The sequence below is a fragment of the Polypterus senegalus genome, chromosome 15 (genome assembly GCF_016835505.1).
Source record: "Polypterus senegalus isolate Bchr_013 chromosome 15, ASM1683550v1, whole genome shotgun sequence".
In the NCBI taxonomy this organism is placed as follows: Eukaryota; Metazoa; Chordata; class Cladistia; order Polypteriformes; family Polypteridae; genus Polypterus; species Polypterus senegalus.
The window spans coordinates 106,081,592-106,101,127 of NC_053168.1; the positions used below are offsets into that span (position 1 = coordinate 106,081,592).

General features: G+C 42.8%; 2 protein-coding genes across 2 annotated transcripts in view; both read right to left on the reverse strand.

The window, feature by feature from the left end:
• Positions 1-1,767: 1,767 nt before the first annotated feature.
• Positions 1,768-12,120, reverse strand: LOC120516068 (antimicrobial peptide NK-lysin-like). The gene is made up of 5 exons (XM_039737523.1): positions 10,799-12,120; positions 9,505-9,566; positions 9,072-9,167; positions 8,307-8,510; positions 1,768-1,863 (listed from the first exon to the last, which is right to left on the reverse strand). Exons 1-4 carry the CDS (start codon positions 10,839-10,841, stop codon positions 8,328-8,330), a joined length of 384 nt encoding a protein of 127 aa, XP_039593457.1. The 5' UTR covers positions 10,842-12,120; the 3' UTR covers positions 1,768-1,863; positions 8,307-8,327.
• Positions 12,121-18,651: 6,531 nt separating this feature from the next.
• Positions 18,652-19,536, reverse strand: part of tonsl (tonsoku-like, DNA repair protein) — a 112,437-nt gene continuing 111,552 nt past the window's right edge. The window contains exon 28 of the mRNA XM_039736657.1: positions 18,652-19,429. Within this exon, the coding sequence (XP_039592591.1) occupies positions 19,227-19,429 (203 nt within the window). The 3' untranslated portion in view covers positions 18,652-19,226. The remainder of the gene's footprint in view (positions 19,430-19,536) is intronic.

Consider the following 19,536-nt stretch of genomic DNA (forward strand, 5'->3'; position numbering starts at 1 on the left):
AATTAGCAAATGTGTTAAGTTACCTTTAAAAACAGGTCAAAACAGAACCAACTGTCAAGACATACTTTATCAGCTATTCACCAGTTTCGTAGTTATTACAAGCACAGACTTTTCTGCATTTTCTTTTTCTAGAACAGACTCATCTTCAGATATCCAACTAACCGAAGCAACCTGTCCAGTCTTAAGGCCATTAAATAAAATATTGCACGTGTTCTACACTTCATACAATGTGTTTTGATGGGATAAGTACTATAAACCAAAGCGAACTGTACTTAACAAGTTCAACCTACCTAGTGATAGATGAGTGAAAGCAAAACGATTAAAGGAGGCAAGGCTAAGAACTGGGACGATACAGGCCCGCTAGCTGCTGTCCACGGTCCTGAAACCGTCAACATGGCACGCATGCGAGTCCATAAATCCGGGTGTGCGTCTCTTTAACTACACCTGTTCCTGTAGCGCGATAATTTGGACGTGGACGATATTTTGAGACCATTGTCCGACAGCGTGCTGACTAATTTCGCAACTGCTGTAACAAACCACATTTAAATTTCTGACTTAAACCCTGCGGTAACTTCTCGGCAGCAAAGCGCCAGAAGCGGTTTCTACCATATTTCCGAAATCTTACCTATCCAGTCACAGTGCTGTCAGAGCAATCTGTTAGTAGTTTTTCTCAGAACTGGTGCATTTATTTATTTATTTGTATATACTGTCAACTTTTTTTCAAAATACATTTTGCATCTACTACACATTCCTTTAGCGTCTTATTCGCCAACCGCTAGCCTGGTAGCCACAGGTGGCGCAGTGGTAGTGCTGCTGCTTTGCAGTAAGGGGACTGTGGAAGATTGTGGGTTCCTCCCTGTGTGGATAGCGCTTTGAGTACTGAGAAAAGCAATATATAAATGTAATGAATTATTTAGAAGCTGCAGTACATTCAGACGACCGTACTTTATGTTTGAAAGGAAGTCTCTGCTTGTTAACCCCTCAGAGTATGGTAACCTGTCTTTGCAAGGAAACTTGCAGTGTGAGCTGTAATAAAATAAAGATTGATTCATGTAAGCACAAGCTGCCGCACAATTTAAAAAATAAAAACAAAACAAACTATACGTTAAATTCCCAACGCGCTGACTGTTTGGAGCTGCGCGGTCTCCTAAACTACGTGTAATATCACATTTAAAAGGAGTTTACATCAGATTCCGCCCACATATCTTGTTGCCGAAAATGATCGACTATGTTGAGACTCGCAGTTTGTAAAACTGATGGATGACTTAACAGTAGTAGCATAACTCTAAGTAAAATATTTATACAGTGCAGCTTGTAATACAGTCCAATATATATATATATATATATATATATATATATATATATATATATATATATATATATATATATATATATATATATATATATATATATATATATATATATACATATATATATATTTTTTTTTTTCAATTGAAAGAAATCTGCCTTTTACTGTAGGTGAACATCGCATCATTACTTTACCGCATAATCCAAGTATTGGAGACGAGTCTCAAAAAGAGAGTGAGAAGGAGCAGGTCTTCGGGCAGGCCAGCAACATATATTTGTGAGGTGAGATAGATTATATAAGTTAAACAAACTTTGTGTAAACCCAAGGAGAACATACGATCGAAACAAAGGCAGAGACCACTCTAGGACCTGAAACAAGGGTCTATGCGCCAAGCTGTTTCCCCGAAAGAGTTATCCATCATTAAAAAAATATTTTTTATAAAAAATGACACTTTTGACGGCATTGAAATAAACTTTATTATACACGACTCAATCGTAGAAGTTTTGTATACATAAGCACGTACTTCTGGTGACTTCTGACAAATATATGTGGACCTGGAAAAAAAAAAAAGAAACAATTAGGTGTGGTTGTTAAGGTGGTCTATCGGCAACTGTGCGACACATTCTATATATTTTGTAGATTGGATGCAGCAGATCTAGTGACTGCTTTCTTCTCTGCTACATTTAAATTATAATATACTTATATTAATCCACGGCACGTCATCTCCTGCTTATCTTTAGCAAAACAGTAAAAGGTTATAAGGGTCCATATCGTAAACTATTATACAATTAAAAAGTAATTTTGGACAAAACAGCAAGTAATGTACAAAAGGCAAGAGGACAATTTCCACAAAATGAATCAACTAGAAAAGCGCATCTGGTGAAATTGCTGCGCATATCCGACCAATTTCAGAGTGAGGGGCTGTGTATCCTGGGAGCTGTGGAGGCAGTTTATCACTAACACGATCTGTTCGTGAATGGACGATAATCCATCACATATCTATAATATCAAGAAGAAGGTGCGAACTCTGAGGTCATTTCAACCACTATGTCATGCATACTGTAGATACTTAACAGCAGACGGTATGGATACCCGCCTCACTGACGAAGCGTTCTCAGTTTGAATCCCGCTCCCGATCGATGCCCGTGTGCAGCCTGGACCTTCTGACAGTGTGCGCGTGTGGTTTTTCCTCCCACATTTCTAAAATACCGCAGTGTAAACTGAGTTGTGTGTGTGTGTGTGTGTGTGAGTAAGTTAACTTTATGTTTCCTGCCTTGAGCCCAAGAAAGTCCTCGCATCCAAACCTATATAAATATTTAGTTTTGCACGGTAGCATCACTGCCAAGAGAACAATTAGCCTCAGTCTATTGTATAAAGCCAAATAAAATGGAGCCAGTACTCCACACTGTGCAAAAATATATATCAAAAACATATACTTTAACCCGCCTAGCGGCATCATATTAACAGAATGATGTACCCGACAGCCATTACACATACTATGACACCTTGAACAGTGACTTTGAATGTTAAGCCTCTGTTCAAAGATGAAAAGTCGGTTCGGATATGGTATGCTACTTGCGTTTTAAAACAGCTACATGGTAATTGTTCTTGCTCTTGTGCAGTGTTGCAAAAAACCACAACAAAGGCACTTTCAAATAATTTAAAAAGCAGCGGCACAGACCCGATGCGCCTACGTGTGAGCTGCTGAGGGGTCTGACCGTTCACCAGCACTCGCCAATGCCCCGCGTGAGCTCTTTGTCCTGGCAAAACGCAGTGACTCCGTGCCCTCAAGTCCTATCTACTCGCATGCAGTACTTATAAGTCTCAGCTCAGGTAGGCATTTTGCTCAGAATAACCACATTCCTTCCCCAGTCCATCTGTCTTCCTAACCAGCTTATCTAGGGCTGGGCTAAAGGGAATCTGAAGCTTATCCCATGTTCGAGTTTTCGAGTGGGTTTCCTCTCACAGTCCAAAGACTTGCATGTTAGGAGGACTGGTGATGCTAGATTGACCCTGTGATGGACTGGTACTGTGTCCAGTTCTTGCCACAGTTGACACTGCTCAGGGTAAAACAAGTTTGGAAACTGCATGGATGGATCAAAGGCCCTATAATAATAATAATAATAATAATAATAATAATAATAATAATAATAATAATAATAATAACGGTAACTCAAGTACATTTAAAAAAATGTCCTGGAACCGTTTATGGCCAATATTGTATTTATAGCCTTGTATCTAACACATGAAACACTAGGCCAATGACAACCATTTTGTTCTGCTCATCAACTTTGTCCTGTGGGAGGACTAAGTATAATATTTGACATTGTGATGGAGGTGTGCTTGTCCACACAAAACATTACAGAAAAGCAGAGCTTTCTGCTAATTGATCGCCATTCTTCCAGTTTCTGTTCACAAGTTACATGTTTTGTTCAGGATTTTTTGTAGTCTTGTGTATATTTTGTATTTGTATTCTGATTTATTGTCTCATTTTCTAATTCAAAGCTTTGTGTTTCTTGTATTATAAAAATACCTGGGAGTGCAGCTGGATGATAAATTGGACTGGACTGCCAATACTGATGCTCTGTGCAAGAGAGGATAGAGCCAACTATACTTCCTTCGAAGGCTGGCGTCCTTTAACATCTGCAATAAGATGCTGCAGATGTTCTATCAGACGGTTGTGGCGAGCGCTCTCTTCTACACGGTGGTGTGCTGGGGAGGCAGCGTAAAGAAGAAGGATGCCTCACACTTGGACAAACTGGTGAGGAAGACAGGCTCTATTGCAGGCATGGAGCTGGACAGTTTGACATCCGTGGCAGAGTGACGGGCGCTGAGCAGGCTCCTGTCAATTATGGAGAATCCACTGCATACGCTAAACAGGATCATCTCCAGACAGAGGAGCAGCTTCAGCGACTGACTGCTGTCACCGTCCTGCTCCACTGACAGACTGAGGAGACCCCACACTATGCGACTCTTCAATTCCACCCAGGGGGGTAAACGTTAGTATTATACAAAATTATTGTCTGTTTTTACCTGCATTTTGATCACTCTTTAATTTAATATTGTTTATTTTTATCAGTATGCTGCTGCTGCTGGAGCATGTGAATTTCCCTGTGGGGTTAATAAAGTATCTATCGTTATTTAGTATTTTATGTGGATACTACTCACGGACCTGTCAAAAACAGGCATATAAAATGATTGTTTTTTATTCCTTGGTGTAAATTTTGAATTTCTTTAAAGCGCTTTGAGCATGGGAAAGGTGTCATATAAATCAAATATATTATTATCCCAGCAAGGATAGGGTGCAAGGAAGAAGCAACACCTTGACAGGGTGACAACCCATCACAGGGCAAAGACTTCTTCTGCTTGTCCTTCTTGCTCACCTTTTTCACATTGCAGATGACTATGAACTTATATATAAATATGTGTACAGCAACCTGACAGTGTGCAGTAAAATGAATTAGCAAATATATAAAATTATTTTAAAAAAGTGCAATTTCAAAATAGCATCACTTGTTGTGACACACTGCACTTCATCAGCCGTTCACCAGTTTTGTAGCATGCACTTTACTGCATTTTTTTTGCAAGCTACAGAGTTAATCTATTTTTCTGTAAGAAAAGGAAATGTGTACCATGCTTTGCATATAAAATAATAATAATAATCTGTTGCAAGAGAACACTAATTGTAAATTTAAGGGAATGTTTATGCTGAAATGCTTACTAAAACTTACATACTGTACCAAGTTTTTGAGAAGTGAGACGGTTTTGTTTTTTTCTTATATTTGGGGCACCTTTGATAATGTTGGAGAACACAATAGCTTCCTCCAGCAAAACAGCCAATATAGTCACCCCCTATATTCTAGCTGGCACAGTGGCATGGTAGGCATCTGGTTGTTATTCATGTGAAGTCTGCCTGTTCTCCCTGTGTGTATGTTGATTTTCTTTGGTTATTCCAGATCTCCTCCCATATCTCTAAAGATATGCAGGTTAGGTTTACAGATGATTACAGATTGGCCCTTCCTGAATGTGGGCTCCTGCTCTGGACCGTTTCCTAACATACACCCTGTGATGCTGGTTTTGAAAACGTGAGGATGGACGTGCTGGTATTGAAAGTTGAGCATATACAGCTAACCTCCAAATTAGATGTACTAAATCACACTTCAGCTCAACCAAAGAAGTTGTCTCTGCGTTCTTAATTCAGAGAATTCAGTCTGACCGCATTCACTTCCTATTAAAGTCTGTGAAATCTAACTAGAACTTGTGCTGTTCTCCTAAAAAGAAGCACAATTCATCTATATGCTAATTTTGTTCAGATGATGTGCATTTTGTCCACATAACAAGAATTTGATTGGATTTTTGAAATGTCCCATTTGGATCCAGAGAATGAGGTTGGCTTCTGTGTTGAGTCTTATGCTGCTGAGGCAGACTCCATCCTTCACAACCCCCATCTGGATAAAGCAGATTCAAGGATGGATGGATACTCAGTGGAAGAAACGTGATTTCTTATATTGTTTAAAAAATGAATACAGTACAGCATAATCTTATCCATGAAAATCACATTTTATATTTTGGACAAAACTATATTATTATCTTTATATATAATACACTACCGTAGCTGTTCATTTATCTGTTGTGATGGACAGCCGGGTCCCATGCCTGGCCGGGACGCCCCTGCTGCATATGTTCCGGGGGAGTCACCATGGACAGCTCAATACCTCCCCCGGGACGCTTGGTGGCAGCCTCCCTGGCTGATGTTGATTTCCCAGTCTCCCGCGTGGCTCCATGGGACATGGAGTCCTCCACAGCCTGGTTGGGAGCTGGGGTGGCCGCTAGGGGGTGCTGCCGAGACTCAAGAACCCTGCTGGACGAGTCATCAGCCCTACCCGGAGGTGCAATTGGGACCAGGTGGTCAAGCACCTGGAATACTTGCGGGCGCACTATAAAACGGGCCAGCCTCCACCACAAAGGGGCCAGAATTGGGAGGAAGAGGACGAGATTGCCTGAGAGGAGTGGTGGTGCAAGGTGGAGAGTTGTTGTTGCTATTGTGTTTAAGTGCTTTGGGACTGTGTTGGGCCTGTGGGACACGGGGAAGACGTGCCTCACAGCTGAAGAGAAAATAAAAGCCTGTGTGATTTTTACATGTGCCTCTGCATCAGTCTGTGCCGGGTCGGGCGCTATATAGCACCTTTATCACACTGTCCAGGATTTTAAATCACCTGTAGATCAGAAATTTTGTACACATATACTACGTGACGTCTACTATCCACTTTCGGGTGATGATTGACCTCCAAGGTTATTCCTTTTTTAATAATTTTATTTTATTGTAGATTCAACTCTCGGCAGCGGCCAGTATGGTTGCCATGCGGCACATGTGTACGGACGCCGTTATCATTCCTACCGCCTTCGTCGTCACTTCCCCTACCTCTTCAAATCTTAAATCATTCTTGAGGCAGATTGAAAACTTAAGTGCCAGCTTAAGTGAAAAATTAAGGAAAATGTACTAAGTAATTGCAACATCAACACTAATTTGAACAGTTTTAATGCGTAAAGATGACGACAGAAGAAGAGATGAAGCGGGCCGCTAGAGTGGAGAAAAGAAGAGCTGCTCAGGAAGCGTATCAACCTCTGAGCAAACGAATGCTAAACATACAGAGAAAGAGGATGAAAACTAGGAATGCTCAAGTCAAGTGTATTCATGGCACATTACCGTGCAGTGTGCTGTTACTGGTTATTAATAATGTTTGAACATTTTGATGAACTTTTGTCCATACAAAACAGCAGTTTATCAATGCAATGCTATGTGATACATTCTCATACTTTGATAATACATAAAAAAAAACATCCTGCATTGAGTGGATACTGTACCAGTAATAAAATATTATATTGATGGAAGACAACTCTATGTGTAAGACACTTTTAAAGAATTTTAAAATAGTTCCATTCAGATTTTTATATGAGAATGACACAAGCTTCAGTTTCACGCATCTCTGTTTTTATTTCATTTTTGAACTGCCACAGTATTAATTACTTAGCACAAATCCTAGTGATATACGAGTACTATCAAAGACAAACTGTTAGGCTGAGTACTCACTACTACTCGACCCTGATACTCAGCACCGGAGCTCCACAGGGCTACGTGCGGAGTCCTCTTCATTATTCCTTACATTCCCACGACTGTGCACCAATACAGAGCACAAATACAATCAGATGACACCAATGTGGTAGGTCTGATACATAAGAGTGATTAGTTTGCCTATAGGGATGTGGTCAGCAAACTGTCTGAATGGTGCTTCATTAACAACTTGGCACCTAACACCTCCAAGAAGCTGTAAGATTCCTCTAAATTAAGGCTGATACAGAGGGTTACTCTCTCTGCCATTTTCCTTCCTGAGAAGAGGCATGGAGGAAGCCAGGCAGTTCCTCTGTTCTCCATTCAAAGACCAAGCCAGACCAGAGACCAGTCAACATAATAAGGCAGAAAGCCACCTGGTAGCCTATTATCAGGTTGTATTATTTTAACCAACACTTACATTTGTACTCTAGTTATATTTTGGGCATATTTTCTATAATTCATGAATACATTTTAAACTTTTTCTCCTGCCTATTCTAGTACTTTGTCTGATTGTCTGGGGTTACAAATGTGAAGGAAATAGGTAAGGACTGAACTAGAGTAGCAGTCAACCTGGACAGTGTGGTAAAAGTATGCAACTTGGAAAATTCTGTTAAGGTCTACGCAATAAAGAGTCTAAAGGGAAACAGAATCACTCTAGCACCCTCCCATGACAAAACAGTCACCATAAAAGGCATGCTATGAACAACTTGAAGCAATATTTTTATAGCACCTTATATATAATATGTTGTTGCAAAACTTAACAATTTGCCTCAGTGTGCAATCTAGAGTTACAGCCAGGCTAAGTAAGTCAGGGATTTGAACTTTATACTTTTATGCATTGTACATTCAAATATAAGACAAATGAGCACAAGGAGAAAGACAAACCTGAGCAGTTACACCTCCTTCTTAATAATCATCCCAGGCCTCTTTCTTGCAGAACTTTAGTTTCTGGCAGATAGTTTGAGGAGCATTTTCACCATTCAATGCTTTGACTATGTAGTCCAGGGACTTTTTGATCAGAGATTTGCACACAGATTTGACAAACGACATTTTGTCACACACTTTGTGTATGTCTTGAATAAGCTGATCCTGTAAAGAAAATGGTAAACATCATTATGATATTATAGGCTGCATTTATTATGGAAAGCATTGTGGTAAAATAAAGGGTGTAAATAACTTTAGGTGTTTTCCACCTTAAATGGTAATATCAGCTCCCACATTAATGAGTATGATTACAAGTGCTTAAAACATCTCAATCTTTCCTATTTTTTCAGGATTGGCCCCCTTTTCTTAACCAAAGAAAAACAAAGATGAACCTCAAAACACACCGACTTGTCCATACTTACAGCAGAGCAGTTTAATGTCATGCATGGTCATTGTCCATGTGGAGTCTGCGCATTCTCCAAGAATGTGTGTGTATTTTCTTCCAAGAGTATCAATTATCTGCCCACATCCCCTAAGGTGAGCAGTTTACCTTAACTTGCAACCACAGTTTAGCCTATGTGGGTATGTGCCCTGTGATGGAGTGGCACCCTGTCCAGGGGTTATTTCCTGCCTTGCACCCAGTGCTACTGACATGCAATCTAAACAGATTTAAGTTGTCTGCGTGCTTGTATGTGTAAAACAAGTTTTTTCTTTAAAGGCACTCACCCTGCGTTCTCCTGGTTGCACAGTCTTTTGAAGTTTCATCACTATTTCTTTGCACTTCTTGCATAAGGAGATGTCCACATCAGCATTCTTGTCCATCTGTGGTAAACATAAATGCAAGTATGAACATACAAAACATACAAAGTGGAGTCCTATACACTGTTTTGTTAATTCTAGATAACTCATATATTTTGTATGGACATACAGTATGTTAGGTGATATTTTTACCACCAGGATGAATAAGCACATATGAATAAGAGGTCAGAGCAACAAATGGCAATAAACTCCCAACCCTAAGGGTACCCAAGACCCAGATTATGGCCTTAAAGTAGGTTGTTGTTTAAGGTATATTCATTCATAAGTTGACATCTAAAGAGATAACATCAGTGAATAGCCCCAAATAAAAGGATTCATTTTAGTGAGAGGTGGCTCTTACCATCTCTTCTAAAGGTCCATTTTCATAACCCTTTGTTTCATTGGCCAGCTTCTCAAGAGTCACTTTAGATAGAAAACCAAAAAAAAAAAAAACAGATTTATACATTATTACTGACATGAAGTTTATATCTGCAACAAATTGTAAGTGTCAACAATGTGCAGTTCTTATGAGATCAGCTTTACTGAGATACTGTGAATATAGAGCTGGATGGGGCAGGAGGAACATTGATGTAGTACAAGGCACAGGAAGGGCAGACAAAAGTCCACAAACTGCTTCTCTGAATGCCAAAATGGGTACACAGGATTGTCCAAGTTGAAGAACACACACTGGGGGACTAAAAGGAAGCAAAATTAATTTTTCCTGGTGGGAAGATGGTGGCAAAGATCTGCCATATGGGATAAGTGTGACCATGCTGTCCATCTAATCAGGCAGAAAGCCCAGAAGCTACAATGTCTGTCTGAAACTTTAAAGAGAAGAGAGCAATCAGGGATGAAATATCTCCAGGAGCCTACAAAAGGTCCCTCTGATTTGACAACCATGAGGTCTATGAATCTGTTTTGCAGAGTCATCTCTAACACAGAATCTGGAGATGACCTTTCAAGTATCTGAAGTTCAATAAGATGAAGCTCAAATGGCTGAGCCTAAATGAGTCTAAAGTTAGTAGGCGAGTTAGGGCAAGGGGTCACTGGCATAGAACTTTACCACCAGGGTTACCTACCGTATGAGACTTTTCTCTAATGTTTTTAGTTTTTTCTAAGCACAGAGCACAATTTATTAGATAAGGGTACATAATACGGTGGCCAACCACCCACATTTCATCCAGGCTCCCTGCACTTCAATTTGTTTTGCTCTAGTCTAGTTGGTAGCTAGATTTTATTTTATTGCTTTTTTAGAATATTATTTGTAAGCAATTTATCTGCCAATGACAATGTTGGCCCAAGGCGCATTAAAAAAACATTAAAAAATGCAGGACAGTTGCACTTACGGCATTTTAAAAATTAGACAGAGTGTGCATATTTAGTGAATGACATGTCGATTGCAAATTGAGAGATTTTGTACAAATAAATTTAAATAAAACATTTGACATAAGATAAAATCAGATGTATTAAATTAGAAAACCAACACAAATGTGAAAGAAAAATATGACAATGTGGTCTTCATATGAGAAGATGAAGCACACATGAGTAAAGGAGGTCTTTTAGGATCTGTCTGGTTCACTGTGCAGATGTAACCTTGTAGAAAAAGAAAACTTATAACAAATCATGAAATGGAGATAATCAAATGAAGTTCTTACCTGTGGGCATCATAAGAAGAACAAACAGTGCAAAGCGAATCATTGTCGTTATTATCAGTGCTTGAGTTCATTACACTTGAGATGCAGAAGCTTCAGCTCTTATATGATAGAAAATAAACCACAAATACCTCAAATCTGATATGCCAAAGGCATGGAATATCAGAGACAGAAATAACTTTAACCACAGAAACCACATGCTTATCAGACGTACCATGGCCGTCACAGTTCAGATATTCAACAAGGTATTCACACGCTGTGCTCAATTAGAATGACAATGCATGAAGGCATCAGAGCATCAAAGCTAAACAACGAGAATAAAATGTTTCCTTTAAGTTCAAATTTGCCCAGACTAATGGAAAAAAGAAAATGGGTGGGTGGATGAACAGAATGGAGAAGACCTCAGACCCCATAGAGGCTTGTTCAGGTTTATTTTCACACTTTAGTAGACATAATGTGTATTGAAGGAAGCAAATAAAGGACTTGGAGCTCAGTGTTACATGAAATAGCTGCAAAGTGCACAGCAGTTTACACAAAGAAACAGATAATAGGTGTGACTGACCAGCAGATGATATACAGTAAATCTATTAACATCATCTGTCCATGGCTGTAACCCACATGTTTAAATGCCTTCTTTCAGGTGCTTGTAGTTGGTCTCCCCTTTCTCTCTCTCTCACCCATTTTGTAGTAGTTTATTGTGACACCCTTTTCATTTTGGTCAGATGTTTAATAGATGTCACCTTATGGATGCAGCATGTCTTTTTCTTCATGATGCAGCCCAGTCTTCAAATATGTTCAAACGTCTGCTTGAATTTATGTCTTCTGCAAAACGTTCACATAAGGCACCATTTTCATTACACTCTTCTATTTGTTCACATATTTTCTTGACGCTGCCACCTGATTCCATCTCTTTTCATTGGCTCAACGTGATTTCATTTTTTCTTGAAAGTGGCTTTGTCTGCTCAAATATTATTTGTCAGATGACTCCATTCTGTTAGGCCTAATCTCACTGCCGCCCTGGTTAAACTCCTTATATTGGCCTCACCACACAGTTGCATTTCTTCCCCAAAGTGTCATATTTGGTTGCAGCTGGGATTAATGCTCATAGACAGACTTATTTGTGGTTGACACTGTAGCTAATTGCGCTTCTGTTTGTTGAGCTCATATGTTTAGGATTCTCCTTTCTGCTGTCTCTATTGTTATGTTTCTTCTTTTTGTATGCTGGATCATTCTAATGCTTCTTGAGAGGTTTACTTCACTTCAGCAGAAACATTCATGCAGTCAGTAGATGGATTGGGAAAGCATAGGGAGTCATGAGGTCACTGAAAAGGGTTGTGTGGTACTCCAGATATCTTTGCAAAAGGACGAAGGTCCAAATCTTTAGAGTCCTGGTGCTCCCTGTTTTGCTATATGGCTACGAGACATGGACGCTATCCAGTGACTGGAGATGAAGACTGGACTCCTTTGGTACTGTGTCTCTTTGGAGGATCTTTGAGTACTGCTGGTTTGACTTTGTGTTGAATGAGCAGTTGCACACTGAGGCACATTACCTGCTTTGTGACAGTGATCTGGCTCACAGCATCCTTATTGTTGTGGACCCATGCGGCTGGACCAGGCCAAGGGGACGCCCACGTAACACCTGGCTACAACAGATAGAGGGTCATTTCCCAGAGGGTGGGACTGCACCACATGTCTGCCTGGGGGGTTGCCAACCGAGATCCCAAGCGGTTTCATTGTGTAAGTACATCCTTACGTTTATCACTACCTCGGATACCAAAATTAGAATCAGGTGCACCACTTCAGGGGAAAATGATTAGAACATCATTAGAGAGGATCTTATTTTATTTCAACCTCAGACATTTGGTTTGTTTTGCTCCTTGTTGTTGTGTGTCATCCCTATGCCTAGATTGAAAGAGCACTCCGAGGCCTTCAGAAGGGAGGTTATAAATGCTGGTCAGTCTGGGAAGGGTTAAAAGATCTCCAAACAATTAGGAGTATTATATTCCCTTGTCCAGAAAATCATCTACAAGTGAAGATTTTAAACAACTGCCAACTTGTTCAGGCCAGGCTACCCCAGCAAGTTCTGCCCACAAGTCAAATACAAGATGATGAAAGAAGTCTCTAAGAACCCAAGAATTTAATCACAGAACCTACAGGTAGCTCGGCACTGAAGATGTCAAACTGCACATGTCTCCCATTAGAAAGAGGCTACATGTACATGGGAGGTGAGCTAGGAGTAAACCTTGGATGTTCAGAAAAACATCAGGGCAAGACTCAAGATTGCACATGAACACCAGGGCAAAAACTAGGACTTCTAGGACAAAGTGCTCTGGCTAGACGAGGCAAAGACGGAGTTATTTGGCCACAGTACCAGAAACAAAAACCAAGGACAGCAGTTGACCAGAATAACCTGATAGTAACTGTACAGAAAGGTGGTGGAAATTTTATGATTTGGGTCTGCTTTGCTGGCTTGGGCAGCTCACCACCATAGAATCTGCATCTTCATTGTAACAGAGTGTGCTTGAGGATAATGCAAGACTAATCTGTTAGAAGACTGGAGTTCAACCAAAAGTGAACCGTGCAACAAGACACTGACCCCAAACATACCGGCAAATCTACCAAGGAATTTCCTTAAAAAAAATAATGAAGGGTGGATCCTGAGTTGGTTTGTCGTGTGTTGGGTGTGGCAATGCACTGTATCTACACGTGCTCCTAACCTCCTCCAGAATGGCCAAGCCAAAGCCTGGATCTGAATCGAATCAAGATGCTGGGGAAGGATTTGAATTGGGCTGTGCACAAGAGGCACCCCTCAGTCTTTGCAAATCTGAAATAATTCAGCATGAAGGAATGTGATGTCAGAGACTTGTAGACAGTTATGGGAAATGCCTACTTGAGGTGGCAACACTATTTATTAGAGCCAAGGGTGCACTTGCTTTTTCCACAGATACAAATGGCATATTTGTTCATTTTTTGTTGAATAATTATTGCAAATTAAAATGTTCATTTTTTTCCCCCGGCACCTTTATCTAAGGATAATAATTAATAATTACCAAGTCTTCATTTGTTAAAAAACGAAAAACACAGTTTAGGGCTGTGTAGAATCATTTTCAAACGTCTTCTTGCAGATGGTCCAATATTTATGCCCTTTCCTTCTCTTACACGATTGTACTTACTCATTTGTGCATTCATGGAGGTTTATATAATTAAACTCAACTGTTTCTACTTGAACCGTCACCTTATCGTGGTGGAGGGGTTTGCGTGTCCCAATGATCCTAGGAGCTATGTTGTCCGGGGCTTTATGCCCCTGGTAGGGCCACCCAAGGCAAACTGGTCCTAGGTGAGGGATGAGACAAAGAGCGGTTCAATAAACCTCTGATGAAGAATAAAAACCTTGGACGACGTTTTCCCTTGCCCGACGCTGGTCACGGGCCCCCTCTGGAGCCAGGCCTGGAGGTGGGGCTGATGGCGGCGCCTGGTGGCGGGCCTGCACCCATGGGGCTCGGCGGGCACAGCCCAAAGAGGTAACGTGGGTCCTCCTCTCCATGGGCTCACCACCTATAGGAGGGGCCAAGGAGGTTGGGTGCAGTGTGAGTTGGGTGGTGGCCGAAGGCGGGGACCTTGGCGGTCTGATCCTCGGCTACAGAAACTGGCTCTTGGGGCGTGGAATGTCACCTCTCTGAAGGGAAGGAGCCTGAGCTAGTGCGCGAGGTGAGAGGTTCCGCTAGATATAGTCGGACTCACCTCGGCACAGCTTGGACTCTGGAACCAATCTCCTTGAGAGGGGCTGGACTCTCTACCACTCTGGAGTTGCCCCCGGTGAGAGGCGCCGAGCAGGTGTGGGCATACTTATTGCCCCCACTGGAGCCTGTGCATTGGGGTTTACCCCGTGGGCGAGAGGGTGGCCTCCCTCCGCCTTCGGGTGGGGAAGGGTCCTGACTGTTGTTTGTGCGTATGCCCGAACAGCAGTTTGGAGTATCCACCCTTTTGGAGTCTCTGGAGGGTTGCTAGAGGGCATACCTTCTGGGGATTCCCTCGTTTTGCTGGGAGACTTCAATGCTCATGGGCAATGACAGTGAGACCTGGAAGGGGTGATTGGGAGGAATGGCCCCGATCTGAACCCGGCGGTGTTTTGTTATTGGACTTCTGTGCTCGTCATGGATTGTCCATAACGAACACCATGTTCAAGCATAAGGGTGTTCATATGTGCACTTGGCACCAGGACACCCTAGGCCTCAGGTCGATGATCGACTTTGTGGTGTGTCGCCGGACTTGCGGCCATATGTCTTGGACACTCGGGTGAAGAGAGGGGCGGAGCTGTCAACTGATCACCACCTGGTGGTGAGTTGGCCGATGGTGGGGAAGATGCCGGTCAGACCTGGTAGGCCCAAGCGTGTTGTGAGGGTCTGCTGGGAACGGCTGGCAGAGTCCCCTGTCAGAAGTAGCTTCAACTCCCACCTCCGGCAGAACTTCAACCACGTCCCGAGGGAGGTGGGGACATTGAGTCGAATGGGCCATGTTCCGTGCCTCTATTGTTGAGGCGGCTGACGGAGCTGTGGCCGCAAGGTGGTGGTGCCTGTCGTGGCGGCAATCCCGAACCCGTTGGTGGACACCGCGGTGAGGGATGCCGTCAAGCTGAAGAAGGAGTCCTATAGGACTTTTTGTCCTGTGGGTCTCTGGAGGCAGCTGATAGGTACCGGCAGGCCAAGCGGAGCGCTGCTTCGGTTGTTGCTGAGGCAAAACTCGGGCATGGGAGGAGTTTGAGAGGCCATGGAGAGCGACTTTGGACGGCTTCGAGGAGATTCTGGTCCACCGTCCGGCGTCTCAGGAGGGGAAGCAGTGCAGTGTCAACACCGTATATGGTGGGGATGTGCGCTGCTGACCTCGACTTCGGGTTGTGGGTCGGTGGGAGGAGTACTTCAAGACCTCCTCAATCCCACTAACATGCCTTCCAATGAGGAAGCAGAGCCTGGGGACTCTGAGGTGGGCTCTCCCATCTCTGGGACTGAAGTCACCGAGGTGGTCAAAAACTCCTTGGTGGCAGGGCCCGGGGTGGATGAGATACCGGAGTTCCTTAAGGCTCTGGATGTTGTAGGACTGTCTTGGTTGACACGTCTCTGCAACATCGCATGGACATCGGGACAGTGCCTCTGGATTGGCAGACCGGGTGGTGGTCCCCTCTTTAAAAGGGGACGGAGGGTGTGTTCCAACTATAGAGGGATCACACTCCTCAGCCTCCCTGGAAAAGTCTATTCGGGGTTCTGGAGAGGAGGGTCCGTCGGATAGTGAACCTCGGATTCAGGAGGAACAGTGTGGTTTTAGTCCTGGTCGCGAACAGTGGACCAGCTCTTCACCCTTAGCAGAGTCCTGGAGGGTGCATGGGAGTTTGCCCGACCGGTCTACATGTGTTTTGTGGACTTGGAAAAGGCATTGACCGTGTCCCTCGGGAATCCTGTGGGGGTGCTCGGGAGTATGGGGTACGGACCCCTGATAAGAGCTGTTCGGTCTCTGTACAACCGGTGTCAGAGCTTGGTCCGCATTGCGGCAGTAAGTCGAGCCCGTTTCCAGTGAGAGTTGGACTCCGCCAGGGCTGCCCTTTGTCACCGATTCTGTTCATAACTTTTATGGACAGAATTTCTAAGCGCAACCAGGGTGTTGAAGGGGTCGGTTTGGTGGACTCAGGATTGGGTCACTGCTTTTGCAGATGATGTTGTCCTGTTTGCTTCATCAGGCCGTGATCTTCAGCTCTCTCTGGATCGGTTCGCAGCTGAGTGTGAAGCGGCTGGGATGAGAATCAGCACCTCCAAATCCGAAGCATGGTCCTCAGCCGGAAAAGGGTGGAGTGCCCTCTCAGGGTTGGGGGAGAGATCCTGCCCCAAGTGGAGAAGTTCAAGTATCTCGGGGTTTTGTTCACAAGTGAGGGAAGAATGGACCGTGAGATCAACAGACGGATCGGTGCAGCATCCGCAGTGATGCGGGCTCTGCATCGGTCTGTCGTGGTGAAAAAGGAGCTGAGCCGTAAGGCAAAGCTCTCAAATTTACCAGTCGATCTACGCTCCTACCCTCACCTATGGTCATGAGCTATGGGTAGTGACCGAAAGAACGAGATCGCAAATACAAGCGGCTGAAATGAGTTTCCTCCGCAGGGTGTCTGGGCTTTCCCTTAAAGATAGGGTGAGAAGCTCAGTCATCCGGGAGGGGCTCAGAGTAGAGCCGCTGCTCATCCGCATCGAGAGGAGTCAGATGAGGTGGCTCAGGCATCTGATCAGGATGCCTCCTGGACGCCTCCCTGGTGAGGTGTTCCGGGCACGTCCAACCAGGAGGAGGCCCCGGGGAAGACCCAGGACACGCTGGAGGGACTATGTCTCCCGGCTGGCCTGGGAACGCCTTGGGATTCTTCTGGAAGAGCTGGAAGAAGTGGCCGGGAGAGGGAAGTCTGGGCCTCTCTGCTTAAGCTGCTGCCCCCGCGACCCAACCTCGGATAAGCGGAAGAGGATGGATGGATGTTTCTACTTATCTACTTATAAAGGCCAAAATGCTATGCAGTAATTTCAAATATAGTAAAACTAAAATTCAAGTAAAACACAACATGTAATGTTTAAACATAAAAAGAAAAACAAAATTTACAATTCTAGGATTTCAAGTCTTGTCATTGTTCTGTTTATTTAGGTGTAAACTGGGATTAGTAATATGATGATTCAGGCACCTATTGGTTTATACGTTACTACTAGATGAGTAGTACTATTCGGATTTCCTTTATCCTATACTTAACACTTATTTACTAAGGAATTCTTATTAATTTTCGATAATTTTAATATTTTCTATATGTTGTTGTGGAATAATCCTACCTTTGACTGGTGGTGTCTCTCTAGTTGATCACTTTGGGAAACTCGTACCTACATGTGTTAGTTCTATATGAGAGAAAGATAGATAGATGTCACAGACAGACAGACAGACACTTTATTAATCCCAAGGGGAAATTCACATACTCCAGCAGCTGCATACTGATAAAACAAAAAAAAAAAAAAACACTTGTACCAGGTTGTACTGCGACGTGGTTTACTGTTTGGTTCAGGGCCTGCTTAAGCTGTAGCTCACGTGGTCATATGCTTTCTCTTTACTGCCACCATCCACATGCCTTGTCCTTGGTGACCCCTAGCAGCCTGAGCTTCACTATTCTGCCTTGATGTGATTACATTTCTCATTCTTGGTGCCTCCATTTTGATATTCACCCCTGCTAGATTTGCTCACATTTGTTTCCTTTTTAAAAACCATGCTATTTGGTTCCACTTCTTGTCTTCATTGTCCCTGTATGGTCACAAAGCTTATCTGCTAACACTCCCACACACTGGACCCCACTATAGCAGAGTTAATTTTTTTCTTGAAGTTCTCATTCTGATTTTCACTTCTCAGTTAGTTTGTTCACAGGCCTACAAAAACAGAAAGTCCGACAATGAAAAGTGCTATAAACAAAATTAAAGCAGGCTTCACAGGGAACACACGAACAGCAGTTCACTTGTTTGTCAGAACACTGCCCCCAACAATGAGGTTTTCGTTGCTTCCACCACTTCCTGTGCTACTTTAGCACCTCTGACTAAGTGAGTTTCTTATATCTTGTCCATTCAGGCCATAGTACTTTGTACAGTTTTGCAAGTGGTTGCATCCAAACAGCTAAAGAAAATAAGTTTGTGTTTTGCTTCTAGGCAACATCTACACCTTCTATCCATTTCACAAACCAAATGCAGTGCTTGATGTCTTTTTGTAAGAACTTTGAAGGATACTGCATAAAATAATTAAACAAATTAATCAACTGCAAGAGGCTTACTGGAGTATCTGGTTTGAACAGTTTTCAACTCGAGTAAATTAAAAATGACTTTTTAATAAATTCAGTTAACACCTGATTTATCTGATTGCATTAAAGTTCACAGTAAATATAATTTATTAACATAAAAAGTAAAACAAAACATCTATACAACAATAAAACACCAAGGCCAAAGTAAGCTAAGATGTCATAGGAGTTGCTACTCAGGTTTAGAAACGACTTCTGGTCAGCTCTTAGAGGAAAAATGGGACATGACTTTGCTCTTTCAACCAAAGCCAAGATAAGAGGTGAACTACCTCCTCCTCCCAGACCTGCATGTGAAAAAAGTCATTTCTATGGATAAAGAACAAGATATGAATTGGCATTTTTCCCTTCACTAAGGCCAGCATATTAGGAGTGCTGGCACCTTACCACTGAGGCAAAGATCTCAGGTAGCCTGCTACCAATGTCTAAACCTGAAATAGGTGTGTTCTGTCAATTAAGCCCAAATGTGAAGCAGAGCTCAGCTCAGGTCCTGATGTTGCACATCCAGCATCCATCCTCAGGTTGAAGTCAAAGTCAACAGTTGCTTTCTTGTCATACCAACATCCCAGGAGAATCGATGCCACCAAGTCAGGCAGAGATCGGATGGTCCGCTGCCCTAATGAAGAACTTACTTTGATGGGAAACCACACTAACCGAGTCCATTCTCAAACTGTGTGCCAATGACTTCCGGTCCAGCTTGTTCAGGCGCTGAGAACAGAGTCGCAGATCTTGAATCGATGAGGACAGAGAGTCCAATGAGATGCTGGACCACGGTCCAGACACTTGGCACCCTGACACAAAAGCATGATATCAGTTAAAAATGATCAGTAACAATAAACTCTAAAGTATACAGTGGGCTTGCACCAAATGTTTTACATTGTTTTCGTTAGTGCAACTC